The 20,605-nt window shown below is 40.7% G+C and overlaps 1 protein-coding gene across 1 annotated transcript in view; it reads right to left on the minus strand.

Annotated features, from left to right (window-relative positions):
- LOC311002319 (ankyrin-1-like) overlaps window positions 1-20,605 on the minus strand; it is a 173,589-nt gene that overhangs the window by 61,227 nt on the left and 91,757 nt on the right. Inside the window, exons 6-14 of the mRNA XM_083993649.1 lie at window positions 14,123-14,308; window positions 12,420-12,443; window positions 8,811-8,909; window positions 7,766-7,864; window positions 7,200-7,298; window positions 5,885-6,082; window positions 2,057-2,155; window positions 1,480-1,578; window positions 198-296 (exon numbers count right to left, since the gene is read on the minus strand). Of these exons, the coding sequence (XP_083849775.1) occupies window positions 198-296; window positions 1,480-1,578; window positions 2,057-2,155; window positions 5,885-6,082; window positions 7,200-7,298; window positions 7,766-7,864; window positions 8,811-8,909; window positions 12,420-12,443; window positions 14,123-14,308 (1,002 nt within the window). The remainder of the gene's footprint in view (window positions 1-197; window positions 297-1,479; window positions 1,579-2,056; window positions 2,156-5,884; window positions 6,083-7,199; window positions 7,299-7,765; window positions 7,865-8,810; window positions 8,910-12,419; window positions 12,444-14,122; window positions 14,309-20,605) is intronic.

Consider the following 20,605-nt stretch of genomic DNA (forward strand, 5'->3'; position numbering starts at 1 on the left):
GAAACAATGAATGGATCTGCACTGGACAGTAATTAGACACATATGAAGACAAAACCACACACACAGCAAGACACACATTTAGTAACTATAATGTTCTGTTTCTCAAGGCAAACAAAAATAAACACACACACACACACAGTTGTTTCTGACTGTGTTTGGTGTGTTTTCTGTTTTAAAAGTCACACGTGGTCTCTGACCTTGGCCTTGGCGTCGACCCGAGCTCCGTTCTGGACCAGATATCGCACCACGTTTGACTGTCCTGCCCTCGCTGCCATGTGGAGAGCTGTCTCCCCCCTCTGCAACACACACACACACACACACACACACACACACACACACACACACACACACACACACACACACACACACACACACACACAGGAGTGGGATTAACAGTTATTCCCAAGTTTTGAGTCTTTCTCCAAATCCTCTCTCTGCCTCCGTCCTCATGAAAATCTCCCTTTCTCTAAAGAGAGAGAGAGAGAGAGAGAGAGAGAGAGAGAGAGACCCCCTCACTCTCCACACCCAACCTCACCATAATGACGTCCCATAATGCTCCGTTTCTACGGTAACCTGGCCACAGACACGGCGTGGGCGACCAAATACTTTGGGGTTGTAGAGTTGACTGTGCAGAGCTCCTGCCTCTCTCTCTCTCTCTCTTTCTCTCTCTGTCACTTCCTCTCTCTCTCTCTTTTATTAGCAGAAGTTTGAAGCTGTTGTTGAAAACGAGGTGAAGACGTTCCTCCTCTCCCGAACTGCTCCTTGTTTTCCCTCCTTCTGAACTCAGTATTTGTTTAACTTCATTTTAAATCAATTATTTTACAAGTTTCAATTCTTTCTTTTTTTTTTCCCATTTATACATTTTATAATCCGTCTTTATTCATTCAATTTCATTGTCCTTCTATTCACTTTTATTTTACTCACCTATCTTTATTAATATGTGTTATTATGATGGATAAAAGCTTCAGAAACAAACTGTGAACACGATATTGATCCACTGTTTTGATCCGTCACTATGTGTTGGTATGATCACAATATTTGCTATTAGATCTTTAGAGCTGTTGAAGCTAATATGATACTAACGTGTTAATGCAAATTCATTTTAACACTTAACTGTCTCTGTTTGCAGTTACAACTCAGATGAAGCTGTTATTTTATTTATAATTTATATGTCAATATGTCATTGTTTTTGGTTAATACAGCACAAAACACTAGAAGAATATAACTTAAACATACATTTTGACCATATAAAAACATGCAATTCATTGTGATTAAATATTTAAATCAATTGACAATCATAGTAACTGGGGCCAAAATCTGTGAGAAAAATGTACTGAGGTAAAAAGTACACAGTTTTACCTCAAGTAAAGTTAAAGTACCTCAAAATTACGTCACACTTATATTCATCATTAACAAACTTTTTCAATGGACAAACTTTCCAAGAGGTGAATGGAGAGAAGAGGAACTTCCTGAACTCACCACATTGCTGGTGTTGGGTGAAGCTCCGTGGCTGATCAGCTGGTGGACGATGTTCTCATGTCCCATAAAAGCTGCGACGTGGATGGGAGTCAGACCAGACTGCAGAACCAGAACCAGAACCAGAACCAGGACAATTATCTGTCAGTGTGAATCTCAACAACTTCTTAAAGATGTAATGAGTTGGACTGAGCCTGAGAGCTGCACACAGCGAGCAGGAGTATCAAAGTATCACGTAAGAAACAGAGACTCCAGTTATTTTAGGACATAAAACAGAAAATAAAACTTTTTAGAACTCAATAATAAACAAAAAAGATGTTTTTTTTCTAAATAGTTTCCCTCCTCTGTGATGGAGCTGAAGTATAAAGAGGCAGAAACTCAAAACACACAAGTACAGCTGCAGTGTTTTTAAAGTGCGGCTCTTGTTTCCAGCACTGAGAACAAACTTAACCCCAAACAGCCCACAGCTCCGTCACAGAGCAACAACATCACTTTAACTCCTTATTGTCCACTGTAAAACACACCTGACACTCCTCTCTCTCTCACACACACACACACACTCTCACACACACACACGTACCTCGGTGACGGCCTGTATGGATGCTCCATGCTTCAGCAGCAGCTCCATCACCTTGAGTCTGTTCTTCTTGCAGGCGATGTGCAGCGGGGTGAAACCATTCTAACAACACAACCAAAACAAAAACAAACCCATTACAGCGTTTTGTATAACCTGTGTGTGTGTTGTGTGTGTTGTGTGTGTGTGTTATGTGTGTGTGTGTGTGGAGGTCTCGCAGAACTGGCTGAGGACAAATCTGGAGCTCCACATGGAAAACACAGTACAAAGAGGCACCTTCTTTTTCCCTCGTCCCCCCTCCTCCTCCTCCTCTTCTTCCCTCTCCCCCTCTCACTCTTTCTCTCTGCATGCAAAGCAGAAGAGCATGTGTGGAAATAATTGTCTTGACTGTAAGAATGTGAAAGAAAAAAATAAAATAAAACAAAAAAAAAAGAAGTAAGCAAGCAGGACTGAAATAGATACTCCTCTTTACAACTCACTCGTCTCTCGCCAGCTCATACAGTCTCCCCCTCCCTCCCTTTCTCCTTCCCTCCCTCCTACTCTCCTGACTTTGAGGTTTCTGGCTCGATCCTATGACTTCATTTTCCTCTCCATGTCCTTTTTTTTTCTTCTTTTTTTTCTCATTCTCTCTGGCTATAAAGTCCCAGCGCTCTAACCACACCCAGACTTCTCCCATTACAGAACAGAGATGGTTGTCTTCACGCCAATAACGACGGCCGGGCCGCGGTTTTAAACCCTCTTTTTGGTCTCCTTGTCTGCTTCCTCCTTCATTAATCCTCCTCACTTTCCTGCTCAATTTAAGTTTCCCTCTTTCTCTCTTTTAATTGTGCAAAAAAAAGAAAAAGAGCAGGGATAATGAGGGAGGTAAGGAGGAAAAGAAAAGGAAGGAAGAAGAGGGAGGGAGGGAGGGAGGATATGAGAGACTTGAAAGGGAAGGAAGAAAGTTTTGGTTGGTTGGGAGATGAAATCATCAAGACCTGACGTCAAGACTTAAATGTTCCACTGGCACAAACTGGAGCGACAGGAGGAATTTGTCTATTTTACACTTCAACTTCAACTTTTCTATCACTTACAGTATTCTCCTCAAACCTGCGCCTCATTACATGAACATGGAGGCTGATTCACATACTCACAACAAGGATGTTTCTGTCACTCTTTCAACATGAGAGGGGGAAATAAAAACACGCTTCTTATTCAGTTTTCTAAGAGCGCTGGAATAAATGTATCGCTTCGTGATCATTAACAGGAGAAAAGAACCAAAAGAGAGACATTTCTGCTTTGAATCAGTCTCTCCTCCTCGTGCTGCAGTGTAAGAATGTGTTTTACACCTTGAAGTCTGGGACACAAAAGAGAAAAAGATCGAGTATGATGATGATTCATTAAAAAGACCTCCTACAGTATGTATGATAATTACACGGGTCCTTGAACTAAACGCACAGAACGCTTCCTCCCATTTCTGGTTTGTTGAGTCTTTGCTGCCTCTATTGACTTGATGCATAAAAAACGCAGTCATTCCACAGTTTATAGTGTGTAAATGTGAGATAAATGTGAGAGTGCTCTGATTGGTCTGTCTCTATCCAAAGATAATCAAGTGTAAAAAAAATCATACTTGTAACTAAGACTGAACGATTGCGATTATCTTTTCAGTTCCTTCATTTGTGTTATTCAACAGACACAATACTTAGTGTGTATTAATTATCATGACACATAACTCTTGCCACCTTAGAACCCAATATTGTTGTATCTCCCAATTCTGTATACTTTTTCGTGGGCCTAGAATATGGAATTTATTACCTGCACATTTTTTTAACTTATCTTTACAACAATTTAGGAGAGCACTAAAGTCACTCCTGCTAACCAGTCAATACTTTCCACATGGTCTGCCTATCTAAACTGGGATTACTTTATATATTTTTTTATCATATGTTAAACCATGTTTGTATTTATTATGTATGAACGTTTTTTGTACTTCACAAATGTATGCTCATTAGCTTAGAACTGTAGTCGGAGAAAGCCACCCTACAAACCCCTGGAGGTTTTTTTTGGCATTTCCCCTTCACATTGTCTTGGATTTTATATGTTATATCTTTTTTAACTTTTTGATATGTGAAATAAACAAACAAACAACATAACAAAGCATTGACAGATAAGTCTGATGTAAACATTGATATAAAACTCAGTAACCTCAACCTAACACAAGCAGCTGCATGTTCTCCCTGTGTGATCGTCTGGGAGGCAGACAGACTGAAGACAAGGAGCTTTGAGGCTGAAGTTTATGTTAATGAAAACACTGTGAGACTGTGACAGGTCGCTGAACTGAACGTCTCTACCACATGTCAGCGGTTCAGCTGTAGTAGAGGAGAACTCAGCTGTTTTCAGCTGCGGTGTTTCCTCTTCTCACCGACAGCTCCACTCTCACTTGCATGACACGTAACTAGAGCACAATCGCAGCCTGTGCGATCACAAAAATCGTGTTTTATCATTGTTCAGCCCTACTTGTAACTTGAGTTTTAGACAGGTTTCACTTTTTTCCCCCTCTATCTTTGTGTTCCTGCCTCGTTGGTCCCTCTCATCGTCTCCCTACAGCTCCACCCAGGCCCTGACTGCTCCACGAGATCCACCTGGCCTGGGAGTGAAGTGAGGAGTTAAAAGCTTTGCTGCCAGCATCAGAAGCAGAAGAGGGAATCGTTAACACTGTGTAACACCGCTGAGCTTCGCCTGCCTCTCACTCCTCCAGCAGCTCTGAGTGCTCTTTCTGCAAACTCTCCTCTCGCCTGTTCACTTTCAGCCTGAGAATGGCTCTGCTCTTCCAGCTGTTCCTCAGTTCGAATACTTCCATACTTACACTAACTATTTGTGTTCGCACTGACAAGTATGGGAAATGCAGTGTAATGTAAGAACCCAGATGGTTCACTCATAACGGTCAAAAAGTTGAGTGTGGAACGATGGACACTTCCCACCAACATACAGTACTGGTAGGCCAACATTTACCACCAGTGACGCGGCGGTGGCGACGTAATCCCCATCTTGCATTAAACAGGCGGCACACACAAGAAAGAAGAGTACAAGCAGGGCGTTCATTATTGCTAATTGAAGTTACAAACATAACAAGCTGCTCGATGTGTTGACGGGCGACAACAGCAGTCAAAAAGAGAAGCAGTAGAGAGGTTAAGCCTTAAAAAATAGACCTTCGTGTCATGATGCAAAGGTCCCGTTTGGTATGGAAGTACCTTAGTGTCATACAAATACAAATAAACAAGTTTTTTCAAAAATGGACCCCAATGCACCGAAAATACTCTAGAGCCTCTATCTTTGCTTCTGTTAGAGCTACAGTATAATGACAAATGTGGTGTGGAAGTGTACATTTTTAGGATGTTGGCAACTGTTGTGATCGTTTGTTCCGGTAAGTGCACAACGACAGTACTCGATTTAAGACAACACTAAGGCCCTGTTTACACGACAACACTGCCAAAGGAAAACGGCAAAATATTTCATCGGATGTGCCTTTCGTTTAGACGGCGACGGCGTTTTGGGGGCTTGAAAACGCAAAAAAGTGAAACCACCCTCCAGAGTGGAAATCTGAAAAACGCTCCGCCGTTGCGTCTCCATGTAAAGGGTGAAAACCGATTGCTATGGCCTTTACAGAAGTGATCATAGTGTGCTACTGTACATGACAGTGAACTCATGGAAGTATTCGGATTCAGACACAGATCCGTCCTCTGCTGGGCCGCCTATGAAGCTGCAGCTCCAGGTCACTCAGGTCACCTCTGATATCGTTTGTTTTTAAACCTGTGTGCAACTTTTTCCAGAACTCAAAATCTATGTTTTCCTCACCAGTGCCTTGGCGTTGGGGTTGGCCTTCTTGTCCACGATGACCTTGGCCACCTTGTAGTGTCCGCAGTGCGCGGCCACGTGCAGCGCCGTCAGGTAGTCGTTGGTCACGTCGTCCACCGGCACCTCGTGGTGCAGCAGCAGCTGGACGCAGTTGAGGTGGTCGCCCTGCGTCGCCATGTGGAGCGGAGACAAACCGTTCTGAGGAGGAGGAGGGAGGGAGGAACAGGAGTTTACAAGTTTAAAGTTTTACATCCATGCATGTGAACTATGACATTATTCTCACATTTTATTGTGATTTATTCTTTTTTTTACTTGCAAAATGTGTAATTATGTTATTTTCCCATCTTATACTGCATGTACTTTGACTAATATGTATAAAAACATGGCTGCTAAAGCTGATTTAAATAATTTATTCAATGGAAACAGGCAATAACATACACAATTTATAAACTGACAATACACTAACCAAAAAAAGACAAACAGAAAACAAACGACAGAACAAACCGGACGACATAATAAAGCAGGACCAAAACAGGACAGAAAAGTAAAAAAAAAAAAAAAAGGGATGTGAAACATAGTAAAATTAAATTTACAGTAACTACTTAATATACATTTACTTAAGTTTTTCCCATTTTTTGTTATGCATTTCTACCTTTTCTTGATTTGTTGCAATATTTTCCAAAAGAAATTGGCATTGCACTTTCTAAAAAAGTCCAAAATCAAAATATTTTTGTTTGGGTCTTAATATACAGTATATAAAAGAATGATTGTGTTTACAATCTGCGGGCATTTAGCATCCAGTACTGCTGATGTGTTTTTGTTGGCATGTTAAAGGGGTAGTTCACCCAAAATTGAAATTTCACTCATTATCAAATTTGGACAAACCAGGGTCCGTCCTCTTCCCAGTTCGTCCAAATTTGACGAACCGGGAAGAAGAGCTTCAAGAAACTTCCGCTACAAAACAAGCTTGAAATATAGACTTTTTTTCAGGACAATTTTGCATATCGGGGCTTCAATACAAGACGGACATTACATACGAGCAGCATGGAGGTATTTGGATGTTTTTTGGTGTGTCTTTTTGTTACGAAGACAGTTGGTATCCATTTGCAACCGTTATATGGACATGCACTGCTACGTCGAGACCCCCTGTAACTCAGAGAAGCCACGGAGGACTCTGAAACTTCTCCCAGCCCTTAGTCGACATGAGGGTGAGTAGATAATGAGTGCAATTTGAATTTTGGGTGAACTATCCCTTTAAAGTGAAGGCTTTATAGCTGCTCAGTGAGGACAGAAAACATGAGGACAGAGTTTGCACCTTGGTCTTGGACAGTATGGGAGCTCCTCTGTCCAGCAGCATCTCCACCACCTGCTCGTGACCGCTCCGGGCTCCACAGTGCAGAGGAGTCAGGCCGTCCTGTGCAGAGAGAGAGAGAGGAAACAGTGAGCTGCTCTGTGCTGTGATGTAGGTACAGCAGCAGCTACAGGCTCTGAGCTGAGCGTCAGCGAAGGCCTCACAGCTGCAGGATGAGGTTTTATTTCATTTTCAAGTATCATGTGTTTGTCTGGAGGCTGAGAAAAACCTTCAGCTCATAAACACACAGTGGGAAAAATCTACAATGAAGCTGCTTTTGACATTTTGGAAATATAATATAGGAGCTGTCTGTTCTTGTGCTGGAGGGGAAACGGTCATAGACTGGGCTTTTTTTTGTTTACCACACTCACAGGATTCAACAGAGAGACTCCACTGAGCTCTGTTATGAAGCTTTTTAACCTGTAACTCTCAAGAAAACTAAACTTAATATTTTTACATTTAAATAAATATCAACTTCTGTCAAAAATGCACATTGTTGGGTTAAAATGTTTCCCTCGTGTCTACTGTACCTTGGTCCGTGCATCGATCTTGGCCCCTCTCTCCAGCAGCAGTCGCACCATGTTGCCGTTCCCACGTTTGGACGCTACGTGCAGCGGAGTGATGTCGTTCTGTGCAGACAGGGGAAATCAGAATAATAAAATATTAAACACACACACACAGACAGTAACCTCAAACTGTCAGCTGGTTAAATACAACAACTCATCATCACTTAACACACACACACAACAGGAAACCTGATGTGTGAAACTGAAGAGCAACTGTTACAGTAATGAAGCTCCAGCCGCTTTTTTATTTTACATATCATACATCTGTAATTGGAGAGTTTCAGTTTTTCGTGTTTTATTTTGAAAATCCTTCATCTTCTTCCTGCCCTCTTGTGTTTCCCACCTTCAATCAGCACCTAATGTCTTTATACTCGCCCGTTCATAGAATAGTAGTATGCATATACAGACTACAAATTACTGTATGATTATATAATCAGTTTGAAGACAGATACATGTAAATTGTTCTTTACCAATACTGTATGTATAAGAAATAAACCAAAAACAATCAAGATACATTATTTAAGTTGTTTTTTCAGCTGATTCTTTGTTTTTCTACCAAAGTAATTCACAACATATTTAGTGAAATGGGGAAAATATCCAACACTTGGAGGAAAAAGTACACAATCCTTTTGGAAAATAAATTATAAATAGATAAAATTTTAAATTTTAACTTCTGTTTTTACATTTTATATTAAGTATTCAACACTTTCATACACATTCACAGACATCCAGCATCGGTTTCCACAACACAACCTATAGGATCCTATAGCTCACACAGGGTTTCCTCCTGCAGAGTGACAAGCACAGCTGTAGACTTACATGTGTCACTATCGCATTCCTACACACACACACACACACACACACACACACACACACACACACACACACACACACACACACACACACAGATTCCTACAAAGGTCTGAGCGTCTGTGTGTGTGCATGTGTGTGCGTTTGCATGTGTGTGTGTGTCGTTGTGTGTTCTCCATCTCTGAAGTGAAGCGCCTACCCTTGCCTTGAAGTCCACGGCCGCCCCTCGGTTCAGCAGCAGCGTCGCTACGTTGATGTTGCCGTAGTGAGCCGCGATGTGCAGAGGAGTGAAGCCGCTCTGAGTCAAACAAACACATACACAAACAAACAGGTGCAGACAGAGAGAGAGAGAAAGAGGAGAAAAAAAACAGATTAAGTTAAAGCGAGAGCAAAAATAAGCAAAGACTGTGTCACAATGAGCCGGGAGCAAAGCATGATGGGACATGACAAACAGCAGTGGCAGCAGCAGCAGCAGCAGCAGTAGTGGTGGTGGTGGGCCAAAGCAGAGCAAACAGCAGTGAAACATGCTTTAACAAAAATAAAAGTGCTGCTCGTTCACATGTTTATTGCCTTCACAAAGCTCAAACTCAACTAAACATAAACTTTAAATCCCGTATGATCTTTGCAAAGGTAGAAGTAATGAGCCGAGGTTGGATTAGAGGAATAAAGTGACCATTCAGTGTTTGTATTGTTCTTCTTTTCTTTTCTCTACTGTAATTGTTCAAGGCAACACAACTTAACGCTGTTCAGATCACAACAGCAGCAAACAGAAGCACAATCAGCTCCTGTCAAATGAAAACACAAAATTTAAACATCGGCTTCGTCTCAATTCCTAAAAAATAAGAATAAACAAAGGAAAAATGTTCATAAACCCGACATGCAGGTAATCATGCGTCTGCATCACTGACAGGGGAAGTCGCAGTGACTCGGTATCGGAAAAAGTGGGGCTAGCTTAGCATGCTAACTGATACGAGGTGGAGACAGATTTTAGTGAGTAAAGGACTGAAGTTTCATGCTGATGTTACTTCCAAACTGCTCATTTAAGGGTAATAATATTCAATGTTCAAAGATGTAAAATAAACCAGTTTAGGACAAATGACGGGAATAAAAAGTATTAGCGAGAATAGTAAAGTATTCATTCATGTTACATATTCGGTAACAGTTCAGTCCTGACTCGACCATTTGCAAAGCAACAAACAGGAAAGGTCAACATGCTTCTGGCCATGTGATGAAAATATACATATAAAAAACTATGATCAGCATCGTCTCAAACTTTAGGTTCATGTTCGTTAAAAATTACTAATCAATATAATCTACTGAAATGCTAAAGCTAAGCTAGCGTTGTAACTATGACTTCAGCTGGATGAGCCTTTCATACACAGGCAAATTTAAATTCTGTTCATTTCGCAATTTGCAGCGTCAATAACAGTGAAATACAAGAGTTTGCACATCACAAGGAAACACCCGGGAGGTGCAAAGAACAAAAACACCTGGTTTTATCGATACATGTCATTGATGTTGTTTCAGCTGGGGGAGGATCACACAACAGACAGAGGCTGGAGAGGATAAAAAAAAAAGTAGTTCTGTGAGTTTTATTTTTCTTTTAAATCGAAAGCTTGCATCATGTTTTTTCATTCACACGGTAGCTGGATAAGAGACAAATGAAAGAAAGTAGTGAAAACTTATAGAGGGTTTAATGATCTCAGGAGTCACGCATGTTTGTCGTTTTCTGTCGAAACCACAGAAAGAAAATAAACGACCCTGATTATTTAAAATCCACTTTTACAATGTGTTAATTCTTCCTTTTGGCTTTCTTGCAGAGAGTTAGATGAGGAGATTAAAAACAAGCCTCTGTATATGAGGCTTTTTTTGTAGGATTCAAATAAACAGAGTGTTGGTTAATGAGCTTTAGAGGTGCTGGTAGCCGGATCGTCATAATGACAGAGCTTCACATTTTCCTCCATTAAACAGTTTCTTTAAAAGAGGCTGAGCTCACAGGGTATTTACGTTTAAATGAACATTTAGAGACTGAGATCAGCCTCATCATCCGTCCTTGTTTCCTGTTTTTACACAGTTTTATCTGGTTTATATTAAAGCCAGGCTTTTATTCCTCATTTATTGTTTAGTGCAAACTTAAAACTACCTCTATGTTTGCCTGTTGTCTTGATAAATTCAGTTTTACGTCCGTGTTTGTGTCTTTTACAGTGAAACATCCACAGGAAGAGTTGTGTTTTGTTGATGACAGGTACTTATTAGATTTAATAAGTGTATAATAATTAATGTTAAGCATTAGTTTTATCATTATTTAACATTTAATTAATCATTTACAAAGCATTTCTTCCTATAGTAACATTAACTAGCGTGTAATTTATAAACACAGTTATAGATGATTAACTCTGGATTAATAGACTCATCCATCATGTGTTCAGTGATTTGATTTTCACACTAATTTAGGGATGGATTCAAGACTTGGAGATCTAATATTATGTCAATTACAAACTAGTTATTAAGAGGTTTTTTAATTGTTTTGTTTTTTTAGATGTCAGTTCATTAAATCAAAGTCAGTAAATAATAAAAAACTATTTAGATGAACATTTATGCTTATTATATGAGCTCATTAATCCAGAAATAAACTTTTAAGAGTTTATAAATGACCTACTAATTAGGAAGAATGTTTTATAAATGATGAATTAATGCTTAATAGTTATCAGACTATAGTTATTATAAAGTGTTGGCATTACGTCTGTTACAAATAGAAAGCAGAGCAGCAGAGTTGTGTGTATAACTCGACCCTGTAGCTTTGCTGATGGGATTAGAGCTGTAGAAATGTAATTTCACCCGCATCAATATTTCAGCGTTCATTTGTTCGTGCTGGCCACAGGCCTCAGCTTTCACATGACAGTTTATGGCACATTACTGGAAGAAAAAAATGTTAAATGGTTTCAGTTCTAAGTTGCTACTGTGTATTTGTGTTTTTTTTTCTTTGGCTCAAAGCAACAAACAACTGCAAAACAACACACGAAGCAAAGTCAAAATGCGATGCAGGCTTAAAAAAAAAAAAACAAAAAAAAAAAACAGGCAGGTGAGCAAAAGCATTCACGCCAGCATTTAACGTTCATGCCAGCAGACAGAAGGCTTTGGCTGTGCAGAGGTGACCATGAGTGTGTGATGAGAGGAGGAGAGGAGAGGAGAGGAGAGTAGAGGAGAGGAGAGGAGAAATGAGAAAAGAGAAGAGAAGAGAGAAGAAAAGAACAGAGAAGAGAAGAGAAGAAGACAAGAATAGAGAAGAGAAGAACAGAGAAGAAAAGAGAAGAGCAGAGAAGAGAAGAACAGAGAAGAAAATAGAAGAGAAGATAAGAACAGATGAGGAGAGATGAGAAGAGAAGACAAGAATAAAGAAGAGAAGAACAGAGAAGAGAAGAACAGAGAAGAAAAGATAAGAGCAGAGAAGAACAGAGAAGAGAAGAGAAGAGAAGAAGACAAGAATAGAGAAGAGAAGAACAGAGAAGAACAGAGAAGAGCAGAGAAGAGAAGAAGACAAGAATAAAGAAGAGAAGAACAGAGAAGAGCAAAGAGAAGAGAAGAGAAGAAGACAAGAATAGAGAAGAGAAGAACAGAGAAGAACAGAGAAGAGCAGAGAAGAGAAGAAGACAAGAATAAAGAAGAGAAGAACAGAGAAGAGCAAAGAGAAGAGAAGAGAAGAACAGAGAAGAGAAGAGAAGAGAAGAGAAGAGAAGAGAAGAGAAGAGAAGAGAAGAGAAGAGAAGAGAAGAGAAGAGAAGAGAAGAGAAGAGAAGAGAAGATGTACCTCTGTTGTTCTATTCACCATCATCTAGAAGGGAGAAGGGAAAACGGGGGAACGGTCGGGTCAGAAATAAGGAACGAATAGAGGGAGGAGGAGGAGGAGGAGGAGGAGGAGGAGGAGGAGGAGAGAATGGGGCGGTTAGTGCACCACAACAACTACAGTACCACAACGACAACACCAACACCGACACCATGGCTGCAGCTGTAGGATGAACGTGTGAGAATGAAGAAGAACTTAAAGGCAACAACGACAACACAGATGTGGACAGATGTGACGTTCTCCCCTGACGGACAGGTTGGTTATTTTGTTTTCTGCTACTGTAATAAATAAAATAAACACAAGGGGAAAACACCGACTCTTGTTCCGGGACTTGAACATAACATTGATCGTGTACAGTACACTGTACAGTATAATCTATAAATGCTTGTTTGTCTCGCATATTTGTCCCCTGAAAAAAAGAAAAAGAAAAAAGAATAATAATAAAAAAAAAAAACAAGCTTAGGGACGTTAATAAGCAACATTCACAATAAAAACACACGTTGACAGAAGACGTCTGTCCATGTTATTCCCATTCCCCCCTCTGTGAATCCTGGGCACGACTTCCTGTTCTTCCTTTTCACTGAACCAGCGTTTGTGAGATTAAGCGATGTGTATTAGTGTATCTGCTACTTGATTTATAACCTGATAAATTAAATACAGCTGCTGTATTATCAATATAACATGATATTTACATAAAATGATATTTAGTTTTTGACATTTAGGCCTCACACTTGATGATAGATACATATCATAATGTGCATTGGTACCATAAAATCAAATAAATTCAACAATAATCTAAGAGATAACTGGGTGTAGCCTATTATAATTTTTTACACTGAAAACCTGCAGATGAGTTTGCAGCACTCTTCAAATTACTCATCACAGTGAGCGCACAGAAATGTCAGAAGGAGACTCAGGTGAGTGTGTCAGCATGAGTAATTGAATTAAGAGTAAAAAAAAAAAACAATAGAGAAACATAACAAACACTTCTCAGAGACCGCATCCTTTAATCTCACTAAGTTTAAAACGCCCCTCAGACATAACGAGGTAAAATAATAATTATCAACATTATTATCCTCCCACCTCCTCTTGTGATGTTAATCCAGTCAGAAAAAAGGGTTTAAGAAGATATTGTTCAGGGAGATTTAGGATTTTACAAAGTGTTACTTACAGTAAATCCTCGGAAACAGATGATGAAGAAACAAAACGTGTCACTACTGTAGTAAACAAAAGGACAATGTGACGGAACAAGTGACTTCAGATAGAAACTGAGAGTGAAGCAATTAACAGTTTAACACACTCAGTACTTCCATATTAATGAGACCACCGGCTCATCTCTGGGTGGGAAATACTTCTTATTTATTTTCTGAACTCATATCTGTAAATTAAAGATGCAGCCAATTAGCCTAGCTTAGCACAAAGACTGGAAACAGAGGGAAACTGCTAGCCTGCCTCTCCACCTGCATCGCCAGCATGTCTGCAGCTCTACAGTAAAAAAGGAAACAGACTGGGAGCAAACGAAGATTCAGTGAAAGGAAAAACTGAAAGTCACGCTCAAAATCCATGCAAGGCATCATGGGGCAGGAAATAAGGTGGAGAGAGTCTCAAACCAACGACAAAAACATAGACAAAGTCGCTTCCTGTCTCTTTCGGGGCCTGTACAGTACCTTGGACTCTACGTCGGCGTTGTGGTCGTTCTGGAGGAGCAGGGCGGCGGCCTTGGTGTCGTCTTTGCGTGCGGCGATGTGCAGCGCCGGGAGTCGAACCTTCCCCTTGGTGTCGTTTTCCAGCAGGAGGGAAACCACCTGGTCGTGGCCCTGCTGCAGCGCCACGGCCAGAGGAGTGAAGCCGTCCTGAGGAGCAGCAGAGACACAAACACTCATCACTGACTCTGTTTCATGTTGAGTTATTAATCCTGAGCAGCTGCTGTTTGTTCACTCTATTTGTCTGCAAATTGCACATTAAACAAGGAGTTATCACCTGTTTATCTTGTAAAGAACTTAAATAAAAATCTTTACAGGTGTATTTATTCATCCTTAGTGATTTATGTGAGTAGTTTCTGCTGTAACGTGTGTTAGATGCTACATTTATTCTACTGACTATAAACTGTGATGTGTTTCCAGGGAGTTGGAGCAAAAATAAAGCAATAAAGAAAAGAAAAAAAAGGTACAATTGGCTGTAAATTGTATCCTCAGATGCCATATAGATAATGATTGAATAATAAATAGAGGAGTTGAGCTTTGTAGCAGTGTTGTTAGCAGGTTTTGGCACATTTTACCACAGTTACTATCTTTGATTCATGTGTTCATGCTGATTGACACAAAGTGCAGCAGAGGCTGATGGGACTACTTTTATGAATTATAATCCAATTTTGACCTGATGGTGGCGCTGTATGAAAAGTCATTGGATCAGTACAGTGTATTATAATCTATACTGAAAATTTTAGACCAATCCACTTAAAGGGATAGTCTAACATTTTGGCAAATTGGCCCATTGCCATAATCCCTATAGTCTTATAGGAGTAGATTCTCTACCTTAAATTGTAACTGCAAGCTATTTTTAGAACGGCGGAGCAGAGCGGCGAGCTGCTCAGAGCTACGCTACGGAGGCTCATGGGATTTCTTGGTTTCCCTCATCAAACTCATCAAATACACAATCCAACAACTCCAAAACGTTATGACCTGCACATTCACCACGCTATGAGATAATAACACAACATTACCCAATTACACAATCCAGCAACTCCAAAACTCTCTCATAAACGCTTGAAAACAACTCTGTCTGGTAACGTTGTGTTATTATCTCATAGCGTGGTGAATGTGCAGGTCACAACTTGTCCACCAGAGCGTTTTGGAGTTGTTGGATTGTGTATTTGATGAGTTTGATGAGGGAAACCAAGAAATCCCATGAGCCTCAGTAGTGTAGCTCTGAGCAGCTCGCCGCTCTGCTCCGCCGTTCTAAAAACAGCTTGCACTGACAATTAACTCATTGAGTGCCGCGCTCCTTTCCAAAGTTTTAGTCAAGTGTACCGGCAATTTAGACCATTTTTGACTTTTTATGTAGAGCCACAGTGTATTCTATATTATTGCCACCAACACATACTGTGGCTCAATTGAAAGGTTTACCTTAATGCTTCAAGTGGCCACAAACCGTTTGTTTCTACGTGCCTCTGTTCCTGAGAAAAGTCAAGCTAAACATGGCTGGGTTTCACCAAAATCCCTCCTTTTTTTTCTAGAAAAGGAGATAGAGCGTCTTTTATGAAAGGTGCTCTGTTTGTGTCTGTCGCTCTTCTCACACTCGCATTTCTGGATCAAAGGGCTCGTATAAGATAAATATATACAACAGTTGTTGTTCTATTCACAAAACCACCATCGGGGGCGGGGGGGGCGCCACTAAACAACAATAACACAGACGCACCGTGCCGTGTCACAGCTTCTCGCCGCGGAGCGTGAGGGTCAGTCGGCCACCGCGGCTCGGGAATACCGGTCCCGCCGGTGGTCGCGGTCCTTCTGTGGTACGGGTCGGTGATGCCGGTCTGCTTTGGTCCAGAGACCATCAGATTTTACCGCGGGGGGACTTTGGGGAGGACACGGTGTTGCTCCAGCTGAAGACCGGGCGGACTGTCGGCTGAGAGCTTCCTGGTTCAGCTCCGAGCAGCTGGAGCAGCTGGAGCAGCAGCGCGGGTGAGAGCAGAGCAGCTGCGCTGCAGCAGCTGCTGCATCTGCATGCAGAACTCGTTTGCAGAAGCCGAGTTATGATAAAAACTTCCAGATCATGAGCTGTCATGTGACTTTGATCGTCATCTATTTCAGTTCTCCTCGTCGTAGAGTCCCCAAATTTACATATAATGTGTATTAAAGTGTCTATTTTCATAATTTAAAAAAAAAAGCAAAAAACGTAAAATTACGTTTTCGGCACTCAACGCATGGGAACGAAAAACGAGAAATTACGTGGTTGGCACTCAATGAGTTAAAGGTAACAAACCTACTGCTATGTATTTATTCACTCATTCAACGGATCTTTGACTACACTGTACCCTTGGCATCCTATTCTATCTATTTATTTACCTTATCTGTTATATTTATTTATTGTGTGTACTCGTACTGTGTTTTTTATGGACTGTGCAAGCTGCTGAAATCAATTGCCCCTGGTGGGATTAATAAAGTTGTTTGAAGTTGAAGTTGAAGTTGCTAAGACTATAGGGATTATGGCAACGGGCCAATTTGCCAAAATGTTAAACTACTGTATCCCTTTAAATAGTGTTGAGATATTTCACTCCAAACCAACTCAGGGCAGCAATTTTAGAAAATCCAATTCAACCTCTGAGGACCATGAATGCATCACTCTAATGGTCGTTTCTCAGGATCTTGTTCAGAAATCATCACAGGGAGGACGGGGATGTTTTTGTCCGGCTGCTGCTTCATTCAAGGAAAATCAGATCAAACAGTTTTGAAGAGTCTGACTGTTGTTTACTTCCTGTGTAGTTTTACATTATGCATCAAAGTCAGACATGATGCCTTCACTGTCTGCGTGTTAAGCAGAGATGGGTCAGTCAGTGGATGTGGTGCTGAGCCTCCAGAGTCATTTTAATAATATTCCTCTCTCATATTCACTTACTGCAGTATGTTTTTCACACTCTCTCTCTCTCACACACACACACACTTCTGCCCAGTGTCATCCATCATCACAGGGAGAAATGTGATTTTAATGACACACATCAGCTGCTGGTGTCACACTGGGCCGTTTGGCGAATTTGCTCAAGGACAAATCGAAAGGAAATTTATCTGCTAATGAGCACGAACCGAGAAACAGACGAGAGCAGAGCTGCAACAAACAATCAATTAAATGATTAGTCATTCACACAAAATTGATCCACAACTATTTTGTTAATCAGTGACTTTTTTTTTTTTTTTGCTGAAAATCCACAAATATGAAGATTTTATGTTTTTTCTGAGTCTGCAGACGTCACGTTGAGCTGAGAAAATCATCATTTTGAGGATAATTGTTATTTGCAGACATAAACTGCAAACTAATGTAAAGGGAAACTTGTGTGGGATGTTGTACACACACACACACACACACACACACACACACACACACACGGCCATGTGATAAATGAGAGACAAAGCAGAGGCTACTAGCAGCAGTTATCTCTGAATCATCGAGGAGGAGGAGGAAGAAGAAGGAGGATTACAAGTAAAACAACACCAAGATTGTGTGTGTGTGTGTGTGTGTATGTGTGTGTGTGTGTGTTTACACAGGACACCGACTGTCTGGATAAAACCAACTCAGCATCAGAACGCCCCCACACATCAAAGCAGAACCTCCCCACGGAGAGCACTGCATCGCTCATACACAAAAACTGTAACGGAGACAACGTCTACACAAACAAACAAACACACACACACCCACACAAACAAACACACACACACACACACAGATGTCTTACTATATTCACGAGGACCCGTCAGTGACATATGTAATGCATTAGCTCGTCGCCCCACCCTGTCCTGTCCTGGACCATCACCACTCACTCACTCAGTTCCTGACCCAGTTCTGAAGTCTTAACCCTCAAACTCCCACTACGGTAAATCTGACCTAGAAACATGTCCGCAAGACACACACACACACACACACACACAGACACACACACGGCCACACAAACATGTTCAAGTTCATAAATTTAGCCTCTTGGAGTCCTGAGCCATCACAGAGCTGCTGCCGCTGCTGTTTCATCTGCTTCATTAGAGATTCAGGAGGAGACACAGACAGCTCAACATCCCAGAGAGACAAACAGAGAGAGAGAGACAGAAAGACAGAGAGAGAGGAGATAGAGAGAGAAACAGACAGAGAAACAGAGAGGAGATAGAGAGAGTGAGAGAGAGACAGAAGCAAACAGAAAGACACAGATAAAGGTTTCTGAGGTGAGTCTAGGAGCTTGAACTGTGACAATGACGCAGCATAAAGTTGCTGAAGCTGGAGCTAAATCACAGCCTGAAAACTGCAGCAACAGGATTCAGTCCATTCAAATGAATCTAATCAAAAATAAAAACTATTAATGACACGGCAAGTTATGCTCATTGTGGTGTCGTTGTTAACGTGGCTGTAAGATCCTCAAACGACCTGAGAAAGAAAGCTGCTTCAATCTCAGCTTCACGTCACAGAGGGACGATCGAGGACACATGTGGATTTACTGCAGAATTACTGCAGAGTGTGTTGCACACTTTGTGGCACTGCAGTGCATTGTGTAATCTGTGTAATTTAATGCTCAAAAACACACAACAGATGAACTAACAAAAAAGAAAGAAAGATCAAAAGCAGACTTCAGATTAGCAACAAAAAATACACAAAACAAAGGGCTCGTTAATCTGTTCTGCCTCAGAAATGGTTAAATGTTAATTATTAAACACTGGGAGTTGCTTCAAACATGGATATATATTTCCCCACATGAATTATTCATTCAGTCTCCCACTGGAGGAGACTGTGAGGAGGAGGAAGAGGAGGAGGAGGAGGAAGAGGAAGAGGAAGAGGAAGAGGAGGAGGAAGAGGAGGAGGAGGAAGAGGAGGAGGAGGAGGATGTGCGGAGACAGACAAAAGGAGGAATGACGGAGGAGGAAAGGAAAAGAGACGAGAGGAAAGACGAGTACAGAGAAGAGACGAGGTGGTGAAGTGAGGGGGAAGAAGAAGCAGCAGCAGCACTGGTGCAGAGCTGAGAGGTGTGTAAACACTAACACACACACACTGATAAACACACACACTCAGCTGAATATTCAGGAAACACAAACAGCTCAAAAAGACTGAAGGATTCGTCTCAAAACAAACACCGAAATGAAAACCAACAGGAAACTAATGCTACTGACAACGCACTGTAATACTGTATAAACATCTGTAACACAAACATCTGTATTAACCACACTGTAGTCAGTTAATCTAAATCCAATTCCACATACACTGTAAATAACGCTCTGTTTATTCCCATTGAGGAGACATTTGTAAAAATCCACAGAAACTACTGAGCCAACTTAACATAAAACTGTAGATTTATTAACCAGTTAATTCACATTCATGGATTCAGTATGAATGATGTTAGTTGAACAGGGAAGAAAAACTATGTAGAGATGGACTAAAACATGAGTTTTGATATTTTCATACATTTGTAATAAAGTGTCTTGCATATTTTCTTTCTGTCTCTTTGGACTTTGTATCATCACAATCAACACACTGCACTTTGTGTAGATTAAGATAGGAGTTTGTTTGCTGTAATTATTATCTTTACTGTATATGTTCCAAATCAATACTGCTTGTATATTATATAAATGTAAGATGCTTCATGATTTAAATACAATTATTATGCCATTCAAACACTCATAAAAGAGTAGAATAATGGCTACATGTTGGGGTGGATACAAAGACTGAAGCTGTTTATTTTTACATAATTCTGTTCATTGTTTATAATATTTTAAAAGGTAATTTACATATTCATTTCACAAGAAACAAACAAATCCAGGTAAACAATGAAACAGGACAGTTACAGCAGGTGAAGCATCATGTGACCCTGATGTTTGTCGTCTGCTTCGACCTGTTTGTTTGTCTTTTTGATATTTGGTGGCGAAAAACACGTCTCCACAAGAAGATCACAAGTTTCTAATCAAATAGTTTGTGATTTAAATTAATCAAATTTAAGAAATGTATTCAATGTGTTGTGCCACTGCTTGTGTTTAAACACCTTTAAACACTTTTATTTTGTTAAATGTATAACTTTATATCGTAATTATCATCAATTAGGCAACTGTCCTGATGCTCTGGTCATTCAATATACGTTTTTAAACCAAAGAAAAGCACTAAAGACATTGGAGATATGCAGCTGCACTAACTCTTAATTTTTTTTCAAAATTTTACTGCAGTTTTGATTGTGCAGACAAAACTTTATGGACTAAAATGAGGCTGTGTGTTTGTCACACTTCAGTCCGACAGCGGTGGCAGTCAGCTGGCCGCCTGCCGTCTCTGCTCCTGGCTGCAGATGATAAATCGCTCTCACACACATCATCATCATCATCATCATCATCATCATCATAGTAGTGTCGCATGGCGCTCACACCACGGGCGACACACCACCGTGACATCACCAACTCCTCCTCCCTCTGCACAGC

This window comes from Trachurus trachurus, assembly GCF_905171665.1.
Source record: "Trachurus trachurus genome assembly, chromosome: 19".
Taxonomy (NCBI): Eukaryota; Metazoa; Chordata; class Actinopteri; order Carangiformes; family Carangidae; genus Trachurus; species Trachurus trachurus.